At 41.2% G+C, this 19,171-nt stretch overlaps 1 protein-coding gene across 1 annotated transcript in view; it reads left to right on the top strand.

The window, feature by feature from the left end:
• The window catches only part of LOC122928624, a 104,280-nt gene that overhangs the window by 76,747 nt on the left and 8,362 nt on the right, over positions 1-19,171 (top strand). Inside the window, exons 6-12 of the mRNA XM_044281640.1 lie at positions 1,062-1,091; positions 2,284-2,313; positions 2,397-2,432; positions 3,396-3,485; positions 10,834-10,861; positions 14,002-14,048; positions 15,382-15,422. Of these exons, the coding sequence (XP_044137575.1) occupies positions 1,062-1,091; positions 2,284-2,313; positions 2,397-2,432; positions 3,396-3,485; positions 10,834-10,861; positions 14,002-14,048; positions 15,382-15,422 (302 nt within the window). The remainder of the gene's footprint in view (positions 1-1,061; positions 1,092-2,283; positions 2,314-2,396; positions 2,433-3,395; positions 3,486-10,833; positions 10,862-14,001; positions 14,049-15,381; positions 15,423-19,171) is intronic.

Here is a 19,171-nt window from a genome sequence, read left to right as displayed (position 1 = left end):
ATATAGAGAATAGTCCAGTTGAATGAAATAAGTCAACATTTACTGAGAATCATTTGCCTTGAGATAGATGCACAAATTCATTGCCATGGAAGAGATAGTTGTAATCCATACAAGAACAATTCAAAGGCAGGTTGATGCTACACTCTAGTATGACAGGCTTGGGTCGGCAAATCCAGTATTCTGGTCACAATAATGTTCCTTTAACTTCAGGCGGCCTCTTACTACTTCCAGGTGTAGAGTATACTCTTTAGACTTCTCCAATACTGTCCATAGAGGAATGTGGCTCCAAATACAGTTTTGCCCTTAACTGTAGAACGCGGACAGGCACCTTGGCTAATCCTGCTTTCACTGAATGCTAGCAGAGTCCATAAACTGAATAATCATTCTCCCCTCTACCAGGTTTTACACCGGATCACTTCTCTGCACACAACTCAGGGGGGTTGCTACTTGTCAGCTGAATCTTGTTAAAGCTTTCTTTTACCAGAGGCTTCTGCAGGCCCAGCCCTAACCTTGGTTGCCCGGCTTCTCTGTCTGACTCTACGGTCCCCTCTATTACCAACTCTGGACTTCAGGACACATTACTCTCCTTGAACTGCCTCTCTGTGATCTGGTCTAGACTAAACTACCACACATCCTCACATCACTAGGGGTGACTAGTGTATCTACATGTAAGATGCAACAGCCTGTTATAGGAACTTGCAGCTCAATATACAGCATTACATTGCAGTTAGCACAATGGACATCCTGCAGATACCCTTATGTATACAGGGCCCTACTACTGTTACAGAGTGGGACACAGCATGGTTACCTACTACTGGCTTCAGCATGGATAGGGGCACACAAAGCCCATTTTAGACTGCAATAATTTTTTTGATTTATAGAAATGTAATACATAAAATGAATATCGCAAATCTTTTATTTTAAGTATGATATATAAGTCTTGCATGTGCATTCATGTAAAAGGGATCTGAAGAATACCTAGGTTTTGTAACAAAACCAATACATGGAAGAAACTTTTCTATTTTTCTGAAATTATTCAAATTTGTTTTTGGATCATCTAGATAAAAAAAGAACAGAAAGTACGGAAGGTGGTGAGTATGAAACTTTTCAGACAAAACTGAGTTGATGCACAATTGATCCCAACATAAAATACAATGGTATCTTAGATTATAATACCGTATTTAAATTAGAGTAATTGCCAAATCTCATTAACTGCAATCATATTCTTCTTTTATACCAATAAAATATGTACAAACAAGAAATAATAAAGGGAGTATGGAGACAGCACGTCCTTTCTGTGAGGTTTATTCCAGATGCGACCTTTCGGCTAACAAGTCTTTTTACAAACATGCTTACACCCAGTGAATGTGAGATTTAAATAGGCAAGTGATGACATCACAAAAAGGAGCCAGTCAGTCGTCTGGTACCATCATGACATCATCAGTGTGAGACCAAGTCATGTGATCAAGTCATGTGATGATGTGTCAACAATAGTGTCAAAGATTGCGGACACCATAATACATATAAGACATGTTGTAATCAGCAAAGTTATAAATAATTCATGGCATGTTAATCCCTGCTTATTGATATGATTAGAGGAACATATTATCATCAATGCAGAAATAGAATCACTATAGTGTCAAATTCATGTAGAACATATGAGTAGAGAGCACTGGTCAGTTATGGTGGAGATCATACCTGAGAGCCATACTGTACAGATGTGCAACTGCATGGAGCAGGCCGGGATGTAGCTGAACATGCTGTGCTTCAATAGAATTAAAAAAAAGCAGTGAATTGTGAGCTCCTCAGGCAGAGAGTTCCATAGTCTCACTGCTCTTACTGCAAAGAATTATCTTCTATGTTTGTGCAGAAACCATCTTTCCTTTAGACCATGCGTCAGCAACCTTCGGCACTCCAGCAAACGGTTGGTTCGCAATATACGGGCAGCGGCCATCTGCACTCCGTGTTGTGGAACGGAGGCACAGAACAGAAACCCACAGAAGCACTATGAAGCGTCTCTGTGAGCTTTCAGGTCTGTGCCTCTGCACCTCAAAAAATGGGAAATGTCCTATTTTTCGCTGTATCTTGCGGCAATGGGTCAGTGGGTCAAGTGAATGGGTCCGCATCACGGAGGGCACACGGCTGGTTCCCGTGCATTGCAGACTGCCATTTGTGGTCTGCAGCACGAGCATGGAGCCCACACGTTCGTCTGAATGAGCCCTAATTGGAATAAACCTTTCTATTTCCTTAGAATCACTGTCTTTTTTTTCTTGGATTTTCTAGATGAAAAAGAAACAATAGATACCAAGCGTGGTGAGTATTAATCAGCAAACATTGAGAACTGATGACAAAATTATATTATTGTAATGTACAAAGGCATTTCTTCTTTTATGCAGATCATGTGGATGACTTGGAAAGCAAAAGATCACCAGGTACAGATGAGCGAATTTCTTGAAATTTGTTTTGGGTCCGAATTGAACAAATCAGTCAGCAAATGGACTGCATTCAACTCCTTTCAAACTCTAACGCCAAGACAGCATTAGTAAAGTCAAAGAGAGGTGGACCAGGAATTTAAAGTGGTCCTAGAAAAAAAGAAGTGTCCCATGCTGTAGGCGTAACCAAACTGACAGAAGGTGGGAGAACACAATTAGGCAGGGACAACAGAAGTAGTCAGGGCCTGCGATACTGTAGTGTAGCACAAAATACTGCCCCCAGCGAAACCAAATACCACAGTGCAGCACAAAGCACTGCTTCCACAGAAACAAATACCACAGTGCAGCACAAAGCACTGCCTCCACAGAAACACATACCACAGTGCAGCACAATTCCTGCCTCAGCAGAAGCTGGTAGGGCTAGTAGTAGTGGCAGCAAAGGCAATAGACGCTGCAGTATGGAATACTACTGTATGGAACCTGATGGGCTTAGCGGGAGATGTGTGACCGTGTAAGGGTAGTGGTAGGGACAACAGAAGCAATACAATAAGGGATATGATGGTCAGGCAGACCGTGGCAGTGGCATCATTAGAACAGTGATAAATAGCCAGTCTTCACTGACAATAATGGCAGATCTACTCATTGACATCAACTGGAGGTGTGTGAAAATCCTTATAGATTCATACAAGTGTAATGTTTGTCCACCTTTGTGTGATGACGCCACCTGTCTTGTTGAATTCCCAGAAGATCAGAAACAGGAAACAATTTGGGTGGAGACAGCAAGTCGTCAAGTGAAGCTTTATTCCAGATGCATTGAGGGCTATAATAAATCAAGCAGTGCTGAATAATTCATGCAGAAAGGTTAAACTTAATAAACCTGTGATTTTTATTTTTTTTAACCTATGTAACTTTCTTGACAAGACATTGCACATTTTCATTGTTATTTACCATGGTTATTTTCAGAAATTTTGATTCCTGTTGTTGCCACTGTTTGTGGATTCCTTGCTCTGATCCTGATACTAATCATTGTGGTTTACATCAGGAGAAAAAATAGTAAGTAATGAATATTGATAGTACTATGATTTTATCATGTGATAATTATGACACAAGGTTTTGGGGAATACATATATTCCACCCTTGCTCAATGTCACTCTTAGGCCTCATGCACACGACAGTATTTTGTTTCCGTGTCCGTTCCGTTTTTTTTGCGGATAGGATGTGGACCCATTCATTTCAGCAGATCACTATTCACACAGCATGATCTGCCGCCCAGAAACAATGATTAAGGAGTCTACACTAACAATCATTTCACCCGATGACAAGCGTTTTGCTTCTTCATTGGATAATCTGTGTATGGCACCTTTAAATGGGCAGATTATCGAGAACAAGTGTTCGTACAAACATTAACGCTGGGTTCAGACCTGAGCGTTCGGAAACGAGCGCTCTGTATGCGCGATTGTACAGGTGTTTACAATCGCGCATACAGAGATTGGCGTTCACACATTGTCGCGCGTTCCCGAATTTCTATGTGCGGGAACGCGCGACAAACGGCCCAAAAAAAAGCTCAAGCACTTGTTTGAGCGTCGGGCGTTTTACAGCGCGATCGTACGCGCTGTAAAACGCCCAGGTGAGAACCATTCCCATAGGGAATCATTGGTTCTTGCCTGTTGTGCGTTTTACAGCGCGTAGGAACACGCTGTAAAACGCTCAGGTGTGAACCCAGCGTAAATCATGATAATCTTGCTGACAATTGAGCAGTGTAACTTCCCTTAACCCCCTTCCACCATAGGTCACTGCAGACTATACAGTTAAACCCCTTTATCTTCTAAAACCCTAACCCACCCTAGACCACCAGGAAAATTACATAATAGTCCATAGATCTGTGCAGACTATTAATATGACTATCACTAAGATCTAAACCACCCTACATGAAAAGTGTTTTATACATGTGTGTGCATGTATTGGCAAAGTGAGTAAAAAAGGGGGAGCTGATTTGCTGTCTCCACTGAGGCCTCCATCAGACTGAGGAAGCACGCTTTAAATGTAGTGCACTTGCCCTAAACCACATGCTTTACAGTAATACTATATCGCTTCCTCTTGCTGCCTTCAGCTTGTATTTCAGGTTCAATGTGATTTCCGTGACAATGAAATCATTTTCCTTTTTGTGCTCTTGTGGTTTTGTCACAAGATTTTCCTGGCATTTCTAAATGTTTAACCCCTTAAGCTGAGTTCAGACCTGAGCGTTCGCGATGGAGCGCTCTGTATGCGCGATTGTACCGGCGTTTGCAATCGCGCATACAGAGACAAGCAAACGCCCATTGTCGCTCGTTCCCGGAAATCTATGTACGGGAACGCGCGACAAAACGCCCCAAAGAAGCTCATGTACTTCTTGGGGCGTCGAGCGTTTTACAGCGCGATCGTACGCGCTGTAAAGCGCACAGGTGAGAACCATTCCCATAGGGAATCATTGGTTCTTGCCTGTTGAGCGTTTTACAGCGTGTAGAAACGCGCTGTAAAACGCTCAGGTTTGAACCCAGCCTTAAGGACCCTGGGATTTTCCATTTTTGCGTTTTCGTTTTTCACTCCCCGCCTTCCCATAGTCCTTACTTTTTATTTTTCAATTCACATAGCCTTATGAGGGCTTATTTTTTTGTGGGACAATTTGTACTTTCTAATGGCACCATTTAAGGTTGAATACCATGTAGTAGGGAGCAGGAAATAAATTCCAAATGGGGTAGAATTGGTAAAAAACGCAAAAATTCTGGTAAAGTTTTTTTTTTACACTGTACACTATGCGGTAAAATTGACCTGTTATCTTCATTCTCCAGGTCAGTACGGTTCTAACGATACCACACTTGTATAATTTTTCTTGCGTTTTAATACTGAAAAAAAACTTAAAACCTTTGAGGAAAAATATTTTTCTTTTTATAACCATATTCTGACCCTATAACTTTTTTGTAGCTATGTGTACGGGGCTGTGTGAGGGCTCATTTTTTGCGGGACGATCTGTTACTTGATACCAATTTTACGTGTGTGCAATTTTTTGATCATTTTTTATTAAAAAATTATTGGGTATTTGAAGTGACAAAAAAAAGGCAAATTGCCTGTTTTTATTTTTTTCCCCCGCTATGCCATTTGCCGCATTCCATTAATATTGTTATATTTTAATAGTATGGGCATTTTTGCATGCGGCGATGCCCATGATGTTTTTTTTTATTGGTTAAGTATTTTTATTTTAAGGAAAGGGGGGTGATTGAACTATTAGTTTTTTTATATATTTGTAAAAACTTTTTTTTTTTTACTTTTTCTTTTACATTTTTTAAGAGTAATGGAAACGCCCCTGTTGCTCCTAGAGGCTCATTTGCAGGTGGACACACATGCTCAGTTCCATCCTTTAACTGCCTCTAGAGCTGTCAGCTTGATATAAATCTATACAATATTACAGCATGTTTTGGGTGGCTCACCTGGTTTTAACCATGTATCGGGTGCTCAAAATCGGATTCACCCAATCAGTAAATTTAAAATCTGAAGTATAATGTATAGACGAGCACTCCTCATCCGGTCTTATGCAGAAATTATTATTTATTAGTTAAAAGATGTATAATATTTTTTTTTAAAGGATATGTTTAAGGAAGATACACATTAAACGCCATTTTATCTGTACATCACATCTTCCTTAAACATATCCTTTATTTAAAACATTTTTATACATCTTTTAACTAATAAATAATAATTTCGGCATAAGACGGGATGAGGAGTGCTTGTCTATACATTATACTTGATATAAGTCTAGCAGAGCAATGAATGGGGAGATCTCTGGGTCCATGTGAGGTACAGGGCTGGTTCTAGCTTTGTTAGAAAGAGATTGTCATGTACTATATGATGTCTGATTTTCACTTTGTACATTAGTCATGGGATAACCCCTTTAACTTAATATGCTTTATGAGATTTATTTCTGTAATAAGATTGCAAGAACTGATTTGCCATCACGTACAGTGCTGGAAAGTGTAGCTAACTACTGAGTACAAATGTAGTCATTTTATTGTGTAACTGAAGATCTATACCTGTGAATAGGTATTAAAGGGGTTGTCTGGGCCCTGAAAAAAATTGGAGCTGGCCGGGTAAAAATAAATAAAATCTGCTCTTGCTGTCCCTGTTCCTGGTTCACATCTCCATTCCAGCTGAATCCAATCATTGCCTGACTGGAAGGGTGATGTGTTGACTCCCAGCATGTCACCTCTGCTGGTCAATTGGTGTCTCAAGCTGTGACATACAGTATGCAGGCACAAGGCAACTGATTGGCAAGCAGCAGTGAAATACAGTTAGTTGGCACATCATACTTGCTGCCAGGCTGCCAGGGGAGAAGGAGATGAATGGGGGCGACCAGAGCAGCTTAGTGTTTTTTGTTTTTGCTCTCACCCCAAGGAGAGATAGTAACCCCAAATCCTGACTTAGGCCTCTCACCCAGTTAAGCCAGTACTCTGCACTGATGAGGGGCAATCACCCCGAAGATGCAGATGAGGTGCTGGCTTATTTAATATCCAAGTCAAGTGTCAAGGCCTATTTAAAGGGTCGAACATTGACATATAGGATAGCTGCATTACATCTGGTGGCTTCAGAGGCAAAGCTTGTTAAGAGCTCATTTGCACCCCTTTCTTGCCTTTTTCAACTCACACACCATACCTGCCCATCCTCAGTTATTTGCAGGGTCCAGACAGAACTTTTCATTTATTCTTAAAGGAAACCTGTCATGAACTCTGTGCTGCAGAATAAAGTTGAGACAGGTGAGTTGAGTTCAGCAGTTTGTCTTTTAAAAGTTAAAAGTAAGTGGTTGCCGAGAACCAACATCACAATCGTTGCAGACTGGGCCTGGAAAAGAGTCCCGCCACCTGAGAAGAGTTGTGGTTATTCATAAATTCCTGCTCTCCTGCCCACCTGCTGATGTCTTCTACCTAGTTTTCTCTCTTTCTCTCTAGGAGAGAACTGCCAATCATCAGTAGATGGGTAAGAGAGCAGGAGATTATGTATAACCATGACTTGTCTCAGGTAGATTTGACTATTTTGAAGGCCTGTGCTGCAATGATTATGATGCTGGTTCTCAGCAACCATTTACTTCTAGCTTGTGAGTAACCCACCACTGAAATCAGCATTTCTGTCACTAGTTAATACTGCCCTCAGTGAGGTTCGAATAAAGTTGATGACAGGTTTACTTTAAACTATTCCCATAGGAATTATTAGGCAGCCATCTTGCACAAGCTACTGGCACCTCAAAATAAAAAGAGTAATTCAGAAAATAGCTGATTGACTTATATGGGAGAGTGTAGTAAGTAAGCTCTGTGTTATGGGCAAGTAGTCGCTGTGCAGGGAGAGGAAGGAGGAGGAGCAGAGCAATAGTGCGATCATGTCCTGTTCTCACATCATGTACCCCCGGGGTCTATATGCAGTTCAACAGGCAGATATCACCATTCTACTAGTAAACCCCTTAAGGACTCAGCCCTATTTCACCTTAAGGACTTTCACCTTAAGTGACTTTTTTTGCAAATCTGAACAGTGTCACTTTAAGTGGTGATAACTTTAAAACGCTTTGACTTATCCAGGCCATTCTGAGATTGTTTTTCGTCACATATTGTACTTCATGACACTAGTAAAATGAAGTAAAAAAAATATTTTTTTGCATAAAAAAATACCTAATTTACCAAAAATTTTGAAAAATTAGCAAATTTTAAAGTTTCAGTTTCTCTATTTCTGTAATACATAGCAACACCCCAAAAAATTGTGATGACTTTACATTCCCCATATGTCTACTTCAATGATATTTTATTTTTTGGGGATGTTACAAGGTTTAGAACTTTAGAAGCAAATATTGAAATTTTTCAGAAATTTACAAAAACCCAATTTTTAGGGACCACTACAGCTCTGAAGTCACTTTGCGAGGCTTACATAATAGAAACCACCCAAAAATGACCCCATTCTATAAACTACACCCCTCAAGGTAATCAAAACAGATTTTACAAACTTCGTTAACCCTTTAGGTGTTGCACAAGAGTTATTGGCAAATGGGGATGAAATTTGAGAATTTCATTTTTTTGCCTAATTTTCCATTTTAACCCATTTTTTCCACTAGCAAAGCAAGGGTTAACAGCCAAACAAGACTGTATCTTTATTGCCCTGACTCTGCCGTTTACAGAAACACCCCATATGTGGCCGTAAACTACTGTACGGCCACACAGCGGGGCGTAGAATGAAAGGTGCTCCGTTTTTGGAAGGCAGATTTTGCGGGACTGGTTTATTTACACCATGTCCCATTTGAAACCCCCTGATGCACCCCTAGAGTAGAAACTCCCTAAAAGTGACCCCATCTAAAAAAAAAATACCCCTTACGGTATTCAAAACTGATTTTACAAACTTTGTTAACCCTTTAGGTGTTGCACAAGATTTAATGGAAAATAGAGATACAATTTCAAAATTTCACTTTTTGGGCAGATTTTCCATTTTAATATTTTTTTTCAAGTAACAAAGCAAGGGTTAACAGCCAAACAAAACTCAATATTTATGGCCCTGATTCTGTAGTTTACAGAAACACCTCATATGTGGTCGTAAACTGCTGTACGGGCACACGGCAGGGCGCAGAAGAAAAGGAATGCCATACGGTTTTTGGAAGGCAGATTTTGCTGGACTGTTTTTTTTGACACCATGTCCCATTTGAAGCCCCCCTGATGCACCCCTAGAGTAGAAACTCCAAAAAAGTGACCCCATTTTAGAAACTACGGGATAGGGTGGCAGTTTTGTTGGTACTAGTTTAGGGTACATATGATTTTTGGTTGCTCTATATTACACTTTTTGTGCAGCAAGGTAACAAGAAATAGCTTTTTTGGCACCTTTTTTTGGGGTTATTTACAAAATTCATCTGAAAGGTTAGATCACGTGGTAATTTTATAGAGCAGGTTGTCACGGACGCGGCGATACCTATGTATACCATTTTTTTTATTTATGTAAGTTTTACACAATGAGTTCATTTTTAAAACCCAAAAAGTTTTAGTGTCTTCCATAGTCTCCATAGAGCCATAGTTTTTTCAGTTTTTGGGCGATTATCTTAAGTAGGGTCTCATTTTTTGCAGGATGAGATAGCTGTTTTATTAGCACTATTTTGGGGTGCATATGACATTTTGATTGCTTGCTATTGCACTTTTTGTGACGTAAGATGACAAAAAATGGCTTTTTTTAAACCGTTTTTACTTTTATTTTTTTATGGTGATCACCTGATGGGTTAACACATGTGATATTTTTATAGAGCCGGTCGATACGGACACGGCGATACTTAATATGTATACTTTTTTTATTTATGTAAGTTTTACACAATGATTTCATTTTTGAAACAAAAAAAATCATGTTTTAGTGTTTCCATAGTCTAAGAGCCATAGTTTTTTCAGTTTTTGGGTGATTATCTTGGGTAGGGTCTTATTTTTTGCGGGATGAGATGACGGTTTGATTGGCACTATTTTGGCGTACATGCGACTTTTTTGATCAATTTTATTACCATTTTTGGGAAGTAAGGTGGGCAAAATTTCAATTTTCTCATAGTTTTTATTTTTTTATTTTTATGGCATTCACCATGCGGGGAAAGTAACATGACTGTTTTATAGATCAGGTTGTTACAGATGCGGCGATACCAAACGTGTGTAGGGAATTTTATTTTTTTCATTTTTAACCAGTGATAAATGTGTTTTTTTATTTTCACTTTTTTAACTTTTTTTTTTTACCCAGACCCACTTGGTTCTTGAAGATCCAGTGGGTCTGATGTCTGTATAATACAGTACAGTACAATATATATATATATATATATATATATATATATACACACACATACACACACAGTAAGTATATATATATATATATATATATATATTCATATATATACACACATACATACAGTATATTGTACTGTACTGTTTTTACTTACACTTTGTCTGAACAGATCTATGCCTTTAGCACAGATCTGTTCAGCACCATGGACAGCAGGACGCCTGAGAAGGCATCCTGTTGCCATGGGAACATTCCCCGTCTGCGAAGTTGTGGCCACAACTTCGCAGACGGGGAAGGGTAAGGACTGGGGCTCCCTCCCTCTGTCAAAGGCACAGCAGCCCCCCGATGGGAAAGGGAGGGAGCCGCATCTTACTGTTAACTCTTTCCATACAGCGGTCCGTACATGTTTTAGCTTTCATTGTAATCCCACCTGCAATGATAACAATCAGACTGCCAATGAAAAATAAGTATCATCTCCTTTATAAGACTAGCCATATTGTCTCTCCTTCTTGGGTGGGGTAAGGGTTTATATCACTAGAACTCAGCAAGCCATAAAGACGTGAAATTTCGTATTAATATAAATATGTTTTATCAACAGAATCATCACCACAAAAAATGAAACCCAGGTATGTGACTAAGACATTATCCCCTGCCCGGGGTGAAGGGCAGGTAGAGCCCTGCACAGGGCAGCACCTACTGTAGGGGTGCACAATTTATAGGGATCATTTATTAATCTGAAACTAAGCAAATTTCAGGTGCAGATTGTGGCTCAATGTTTAGTTGCGCCACAATCTGTGACTTCCCCCCGCTCACGCCAGGTCTAAAATTGTGGGCATGATTTGGGCGGGGAAGGAGATGACCCATTAGGCCCATCTCAGTTACCATTTTCTTCGCCTGTTTCAGGTATAGAAAATGGTCTAAATGTAAGACAGTTCGGAAGCTGTCTTACATTTAGAACTGGCGGTGGATCCGCTGAAGTCATGGAGATGCTGGCACCTCTTCATAATTCCAGCGGATCCACCACCAGTTTAGGGCTTTATTAATACTGGTCTCTAAAACGCTGGTCTTAATAAATGTGTCCCTATATTTTAATCTGAAAAAGTAGCATGCTGCCTAACGTACATATGGATATTATATGTTCAAATATTACCAACATGGATAGAAAATGTTCAAGCATGTAAATCACATCTCATAGTTATCTGCTGAATAATTTTCCATCCAACAGTTATCTTGTTGAATGTTCATGGTCTGGGTGTAGGGGCATATTCTGGAGGGGATGCCAAAAGAAGACTGTTAACCATTCAGACTTTGCTTAAGGTATCCAGAATAATCAAACATGTACATGAGGACACAACATAGGGATTTTATACGTAGAGATGCTCACATTTGCCAATTAGTGTTTTATGACATTTTGGGGAAGATTTATCAACAGTGGTGCAAAGCAAAACTGGCTTAGGCTACTATTACAACTGCTTTTTCCTTTCCGGTGTTGAGACCAGTCAGAGGATCCCAAAACCACAGGAAAACGCATCCGTTTGAATAATGCAACTGATTGCATCCGAACAGAACCGATCTGGTTGTATTATATCGAAAATGAACATGCTAGATCCGGCATCAAATACCTTTGTAAGTCAATGGGAGTGGGATCAGTTTTTTTCGTGTGCGAAAAAAACCTGATCCGGCTACTTTCACACTTGCCTTTTCCATCAGGTTGTTCCGGCGGGGGAATAGCCTGCCGGATCCGTGCTAACGCTAGCCCACCATGCCGCTGGAAGTCCGTTCTGGCCCCATTCACTATAATAGGGGGTGGGCCGGAGGTCTGGCCGCAGCACGGCAAACATGCCGAGAGGCGGCCGGACAAAAACCGCAGCATGTTGTAGTTTTGTTCCGGCCGCTTCTCGGCATGTTTGCCGTGCTGCGGCCAGACCTCCGGCCCACCCCCATTATAGTGATTGGGGCCAGAGCGGACTTCCGGCAGCACGGTGGACTAGCGTTAGCACGGATCCGGCAGGCTGTTCCTTTGCCGGAACAGCCTGCCGGAAATGGCTACCGCAAGTGTGAAAGTAGCATTACATGTTTTGTTATGCTGGATCTCGGATGGTCAGTTCCCCATGCTGTTTGCAGTGTTTTTGTGTCCGGCATTCTGGTGCACTCTGCTCCATTTTCTTAAATTTTGATAATGAATGGGGACAAAACTGAAGTGTTTAAATCTGGTTTGGAGATCCTCTGCCGGATGTCAAAATCAGAAAGAAAAATACTGATGTGAAAATAGCCTCAATTGCCCATAGCCACCAGTCAAATTCCACCTCTGTTTCCAAAGGAGCTCTGAAAAATGAAAGGTGGGGTCCAATTGTTTCTATGGGCAACAAAGCCAGTTTTCCTTCACACCAATATTTTATAGTGTTGTATAAATCTATTTTATGGGGAGCATCAATAGCATATACAAAAGGGGATACCAATGATATGAGCTAAAGGGGAGCATCACAATAGCTTTGAAACATTGACCCAATGTTTTTTAGCAAATCACAATATGCCTTGCAGGTTTTTAATAGGAAATGTTCAGTGATAACAATGCTATAAATGTTGTAGGGGGGCTTTTACAGTGGCTTTAGTGGTCAAAGGTAACGCTTACACACAAAGCTATCTATATTTGGCCTCATGCACACGACCGTTGTTCCGTTTTCCGTGATTTTCTGCAGACCCATTGACTTTCAATGGGTCCGTTGAAAACTCGGAAAATGCACCGTTTGTCATCCGCGTCCGTGATCCGTGTTTCCTGGGTCAATGGGTCTGTGAAAAAACACGGAGGCACACAAGATTGTCATCCGCGTCCGTGATCCGTGTCCGTTTTTTTCCTATCATTTTCAAGGCAAACTTGACTTAGATTTTTTTTCACTTTTCTGGTCTGGTGATCCTCCAAAAATCAAGGATGACACACGGAAGAAAAAACGGACACGGATCACGGAACAACGGAACCCCATTTTGCGGACCATGAAAAAATACTGTCGTGTGCATGAGGCCTTTGTGCTTGGATTTCCTGTGAAAAAAGCACATTGCAAATGTCATTTCACCCCAACACCCTATGCTTCCCAATAAATCAGGCACACAATAGCCTAATCATTTTTTGGGACAGGGATTAGTCACAGTTTTTATTGTTTTCACTCCCCCATAACATGGGTAAGAAGACTCCAGTGGGCAAGTCCTCTTTCTACTCCATTCCATTCTCTCCATAAAAAAAAACAATGGCCAGCTATGACTTGAGAAGAAATAAGCAAACACACTAAAATAGCACGCAAAAAAATGCCGTCAACAATTGAGAAAAATTGAGAAAAACCCATATCCACACAAATGCAGCAAGATTAAAGAGGGAAGCTCCTGATGAGGCAAAAGAGGGAAGAACAGGTGCCCAACCTCCTTATCACACATTAGCAAAGGAAGGAGTGTGAGCTACCAGTAAGACAGCCATTGAATGGGGAAGGATGTGACTTGCAGACCCAGGAAAACTGGCCGTCCTACTCCTAGGAATCCCCAAAAAATCCTGCAGGGTGAATTGACCCAAAGCAGAACGGGGAGGGGAACTCCCATGGAAAGCTGACAGGACATTTTAACCCATACCATTCCACAGGAGAGTCTACTGCAGTCAGTTAGACCTTCCATATACTGTATGGTTTCCTTTACAATTAGTGGTAAATTTTGAATGCTGCTCATAACCTCTAACAAATGTGTGTAATAGCACTCTAAATGTCTTATTCAATGTCTTTTACAGTGCATTTCCCCAAAGTGGTGAAGCAGATATCTCCGCTGAAGTGACATGTAAGTACAATAAAAAAGAACTGAAAAGTAACAAAAATAAATGAAAGGTCCTTCTTACTGTTGAAATTAAACGAGTTGTCTGGGCTTTTACTATTGATGATCAATCCTCAGGGTAGGTCCTCAATATCAGATTGGCAGGGGTCTGGCACTGTGCATGTCGTCTCCTCATACAGTTGATCGGCTTGGTCATCAATAGTAAAAGTCTGGACAAATCACTTTAACGGAAACCCTAATAGAAAGAGGATATACCTTTACTAGATCCTAAGCATCATGTTAGTGTTTCTAGCTCAGTGTCATGTCTCAAGGCCTTTTAAGAGGTGGAACATTGACATATAGGATGGCTACCTTACATCAGGTGGCATCAAAGGAAGAGCTTGTTAAGAGCTCATTTGCCTACCCTCTATCTCATTGTAGAAGAATAGTAAAAAGTAAATAAATATCACTAGCCTAAGTGAGGTGGAGACTCCGTCGATCATGCTATAACCAATGGCTGTCTACCCCATTATAACACATGACCGACACCCCAGGGTGTACAAGAGAGATAGGGTAATCATACTCACATCTTACCTAGATGGAGGGCCTGGTGGAGTCTTCTAAGGGAATGTGTGTAATAATGTTTTAACCTGTTAGCCCCTCCTCCAGTGTGCAGAACGCATGTCTCTAAGATCACTAAGGAATGTGGGATGGGTACTACATTACAAGGGAAATTTATAAACTATTACACAAAGTATTAAGAAGAATTAAAGGGGAGAACCAATCAGTCACTTAAAAATACCCTTACAATGCACTCATTTCTTTTTATTTTCTGGGTAAGAAGCTGTTCTAAACAGCATTTCCAGATATACTTTACACAATAGTCTGCACATATATGAGAGTTTTCTAAACATTCTCTCTGACCCTTGCAGAAATCATAAAGTGTGAAATCACCTACTGTGAATGGTGGATCCTTTGTTATTTATATATAGGTGTTATCTGTCAATGTAATTCTGCCTGTGATGATAATGAGATGACGTACTGCAAAAGGATCTGAACAGACCAAGAAGTGGCACCTATTACTAGGTTTATTGTCCAGTGCAAAAACTGCAGGATTTTAGGATTTTTTTGAAATGTAGATAGTGGAAAATTAAAAATAATATCATCAAAAATTCTTAAAAAATATGTTTAACTTAAAAATTTGATAAACAATACATAATTTTCCAATTTCACACTCACCTTAACAATCTGTGCCATGAAAGTTAAATGAGTAAGGAAAACACAAATGATCTGAATTCTAATTGGTATTTATGGGATTTACAAATATCATATTGTTTTAATGGGTGCATGATTTTTACAGATTGTGCAGTGGACGAGAACAGGATAAGAGCAAATCCTCAGGTAAGCACAGTTTTCATATTTTTAGTGATTTTTTTTGTGACTAATTTTGATCTCCCAATTTCTTGATGTAATTCAGTCTTCAACGAGCACGCACGTGTACAATGTAAATAAAAACATTTAATCATTGCCGTGTGATGCCAGCGCTGTAAACCCAGAGGCCAATGTGAGCCCTACCACCAAGGGAATGGCAGCACAGATCATAGATGTCCATTTTCTTTTCTTCACAATCATTGAAATGGACACTGTGCACTATTTTAGTACCCCATAGTGGTGCTGCATAGAAATTTAATTGTTTCTACCAGAAGTTATTACTGGGGTTCCTTCCAGTAGTGGAACACCCTGTGATCAGCTTATCGTTGGGACAACCTTTTTCTCCAAGCCTTTTTAAGCAGTACAATATCACATTTTATCAGAATGTGATAACTGTATACAGGGGCGTACCTAGCGCATTGGAACCCTTTGTTTGGCACCCCCCCCCCCCCCCCAGAAAGTTAAGAAAACATGCACAAACTTTTTTCAATAATATTTATTACAAATTACACCCCCTCCCTCCCCACCTTAATTACACCCCCTCCCTTAATAACACCCCCCCTTAATTACACCCCCTCCCTCCCCACCTTAATTACACCCCCCCTTAATTACACCCCCTCTCTTCTCCCCTTAATTACACCTCCTCCCTTAATTACACCCCCCCTTAATTACACCCCCTCCCTCCCCACCTTAATTACACCCCCTCCCTTAATTACACCCCCCCTTAATTACACACTCCCCCCCTCCCACCTTACCCCTCCCTTAATTACACACACACATCCCTTAATTACACCCCCCCCCTTAATTACAAACCCCCACTTAATTACGCACATACACACCCCTTAATTACACAATTATTTACTCACATTTTGATGATGCCTCAGGCTCCGTCCGACCGCTGGTAATGGATCCTTCCGCTTCTTTAAAAGATCCGTGAAGGCGGCGCGGCGTCAGCGTCGTGACGTCATGTTGCGCGCCGCCGCAATAATCCTTCCACAGAAGCCGGCGCCTGGCGGAGTCGCGTCGCGGTGCAGCAGTGGATGGAGGGGTGACTCCGTCATGGCACCCCCCTTGTGAGTGGCACCCGGGGCGGGCCGCCCACCCCGCCCCCCCCCCCTTCGTACGCCACTGACTGTATATGGTGTGGGGTTTCGCTCTGGTAGATAGGGTAAGTGGGTGCAGTACAGAGGCAAAATACAAGTTCTAAACTCAAAACGTCAGTGTTTATTCACACTTGAGGCAATTGCACAAAACAGTACGTAACTTTGCAGTCTTGGTGTTAATTCACACACAATGGAAAGTTCATATAACACAAATCACCAGTAGTCCACAGCAGGCTTTAGGGGGCCTGTTTTCCCAGCGTGCGGCTCTCAGCCATCCAGCACGACACAAAGCCTCAGATTCCAAAAACAGAGACATCTCTGCTGAGCCAAGCTGCTTATTTAAGGAAAGCCAGGTGCTGCCAAAACCCGAACCGGCACTTAAACTCCGGTCCGGTATTTGACCTCACCTGGCTGGAAACCAGCCCAGCCGCACTTGCTGGGAGGAAATACCTGCCTTGCCAGACACAACCCCTCACTGTGTCACAATGGGGATAGGGGGTTCAAATACTACTTCATAAGGATCACTTTACCATAAAATTAATAGTCCAGCCTATAACAATCTGCCTTCAGCTTGAATTTGTTTGGTACAAATTTACATAGTAACTTTGAAGCTTTCTTCTTCTATAGAACATTATGCAAGTTCTGCTTTTCACATCAGGAAACAGCCATCCAAAACACGACATGTAAATTACAATAATAGGGGGTATTGTCTCTTTGCCCCTTTTAATTTGAATTTAAAGGAGTTGTTCACTTTTGTTATATTGATGACCTAGCCCCAGACTTCACTTAAATAGGAGGGGGCCATCCTATTGACGTGAATGGGACAGCGGAGTTGTAATTAAACTGCTTGCCACTGCAATGTCAACAGTGGGTAGGTCAACGGAGAAGAGAAGGCAGCCCTTGTACGAGTGCTGCGTTCTCTTCAAACAGCTGATCGGCAGGGGTTCAGGCAGTCGGACCCCCAAAGATCTGATATTGATGACCTATCCGGAGGATAGGTCAACAACAGTATAGCAAAAGTGGACAACCCATTTTAAGCAAGGTCAACATCTGAATGGAGTTTGTATGTTCTTTCTCATTGCCCATTGAAACACTTATAATAAAATAATAAACAGCTTTATTAAACAATTACTTTTAAAAGTGGGAAGGAACTGGGAAGCAACCAGCAGGTAGCCATCCCCTGTGATGTCACAGCCCTATAAAACCCTCATCCTGCGTGGTTTCCGCCATTGTCCTGTGAGCTGAGCATACTATAGGGAGAGATGTGGCAAGTGCTCATGGACAGTGTTGTTGCAAAGTGTTTTAAAAAAAGAATATTGGATAGGGAGAGTGCAGGGAGACTGCAGGGAGAGTGTATTGCCATGCGCATCGCGTTCTAGTGCACCAACATTCAGAGTTAATCCATTATTTTGCAGGTGAGATGCAAATTTTTCCATTACATTTTATCTTTGTTTTTGACCCACTCCTGTTTTTGACTTTTGACAAATACTGACCGTATGAAAGAGGTCATTATTAGTCCTGCATGCAAAAAAAAAAAAACGACTTCAGATCTAAATGGCTAAAATGAATGCAAATTGAGCATAAAGCCTCTTTCACATAGTATTGGTTAGTATTTTGTATCAGTATTTGATATACAGCAGGTATTCAGACTGTGCAGCTTCACTACACACTGGCTGATTATATTCCAGTTAGTCCTGCCACCTGATAACCTGGTTCATTCACCCGAGCATTCATTCACACACACCCTGCTGATTAATTGCTGTCTGCATTCATGCAAAACAGATCCCATTATTTCTGACCTACATTGGTGGTACAGTGTTGATCATGCTAAGCTAGAGGAAAACTAGGCGCCCACTCAATTACTAAATAAGCTGATTCTCAGTGTTGTCGTTTGGTAATGACCACACCTCTTGTCAGGTGCAGCTGGCGGTCATTACTGGTTCCCTTTTTAGTTTGGTTTCACACTTCATACCATGCGGTTGATATTCTCTGCTTGGATTTGGAGGAGCTGGTGTGTGGACCTTGCCTGTGATCCTGCTCATCCATTTTCTATAAGATAAGTTGAACTGCTCCTTGCATTTGGTTGTTCCCTTGTGCTTGTTATTACTAGGCCTCAGGGAGATGCTGGTTCGTTCACCTGGGCAGGAACCAGTAGTCTCATTCCCTTTCACTACATTTAGGGCATCTCAGGTTTAGGTTACGGCGTATGTATTTTCCCACCTTCAGGGTCTATACATACTGACAGGAGTCAGGGCCAGATCTAGGGGTTTCCTAGGAGCTGACCTTTCCCTTCTCCCTAGCCTTGAGGCCTAGTTCTTTGTCCTCTCCCTTCTGTTGTCTTTCTGGTGTCCCTCCTCTCCCCATTATTTATGACACACTCCTAGTGCAGAGTGACTTCATGTCTGCCTCTAGTGTGGCTGTAATGCGGCTACCAGCTTGCAGGATATATATATATATATATATATATTAAGAAGAAATGGCAGCACAGATAATAATGGTAATAAACGGGTGCAGCGCCCTATGGGAATAAGCAATTACCCACCATATAGAATACCAAGAGAAGGGTAGCAATCTTTTTATTCACCCATGCGGTACAGCAACGTTTCGGCTCAACAT

The sequence above is a fragment of the Bufo gargarizans genome, chromosome 2 (genome assembly GCF_014858855.1).
Source record: "Bufo gargarizans isolate SCDJY-AF-19 chromosome 2, ASM1485885v1, whole genome shotgun sequence".
In the NCBI taxonomy this organism is placed as follows: Eukaryota; Metazoa; Chordata; class Amphibia; order Anura; family Bufonidae; genus Bufo; species Bufo gargarizans.
The sequence above is the reverse complement of the archived record's forward strand: the minus strand, read 5'-3'. Positions and strand labels throughout refer to the sequence as shown.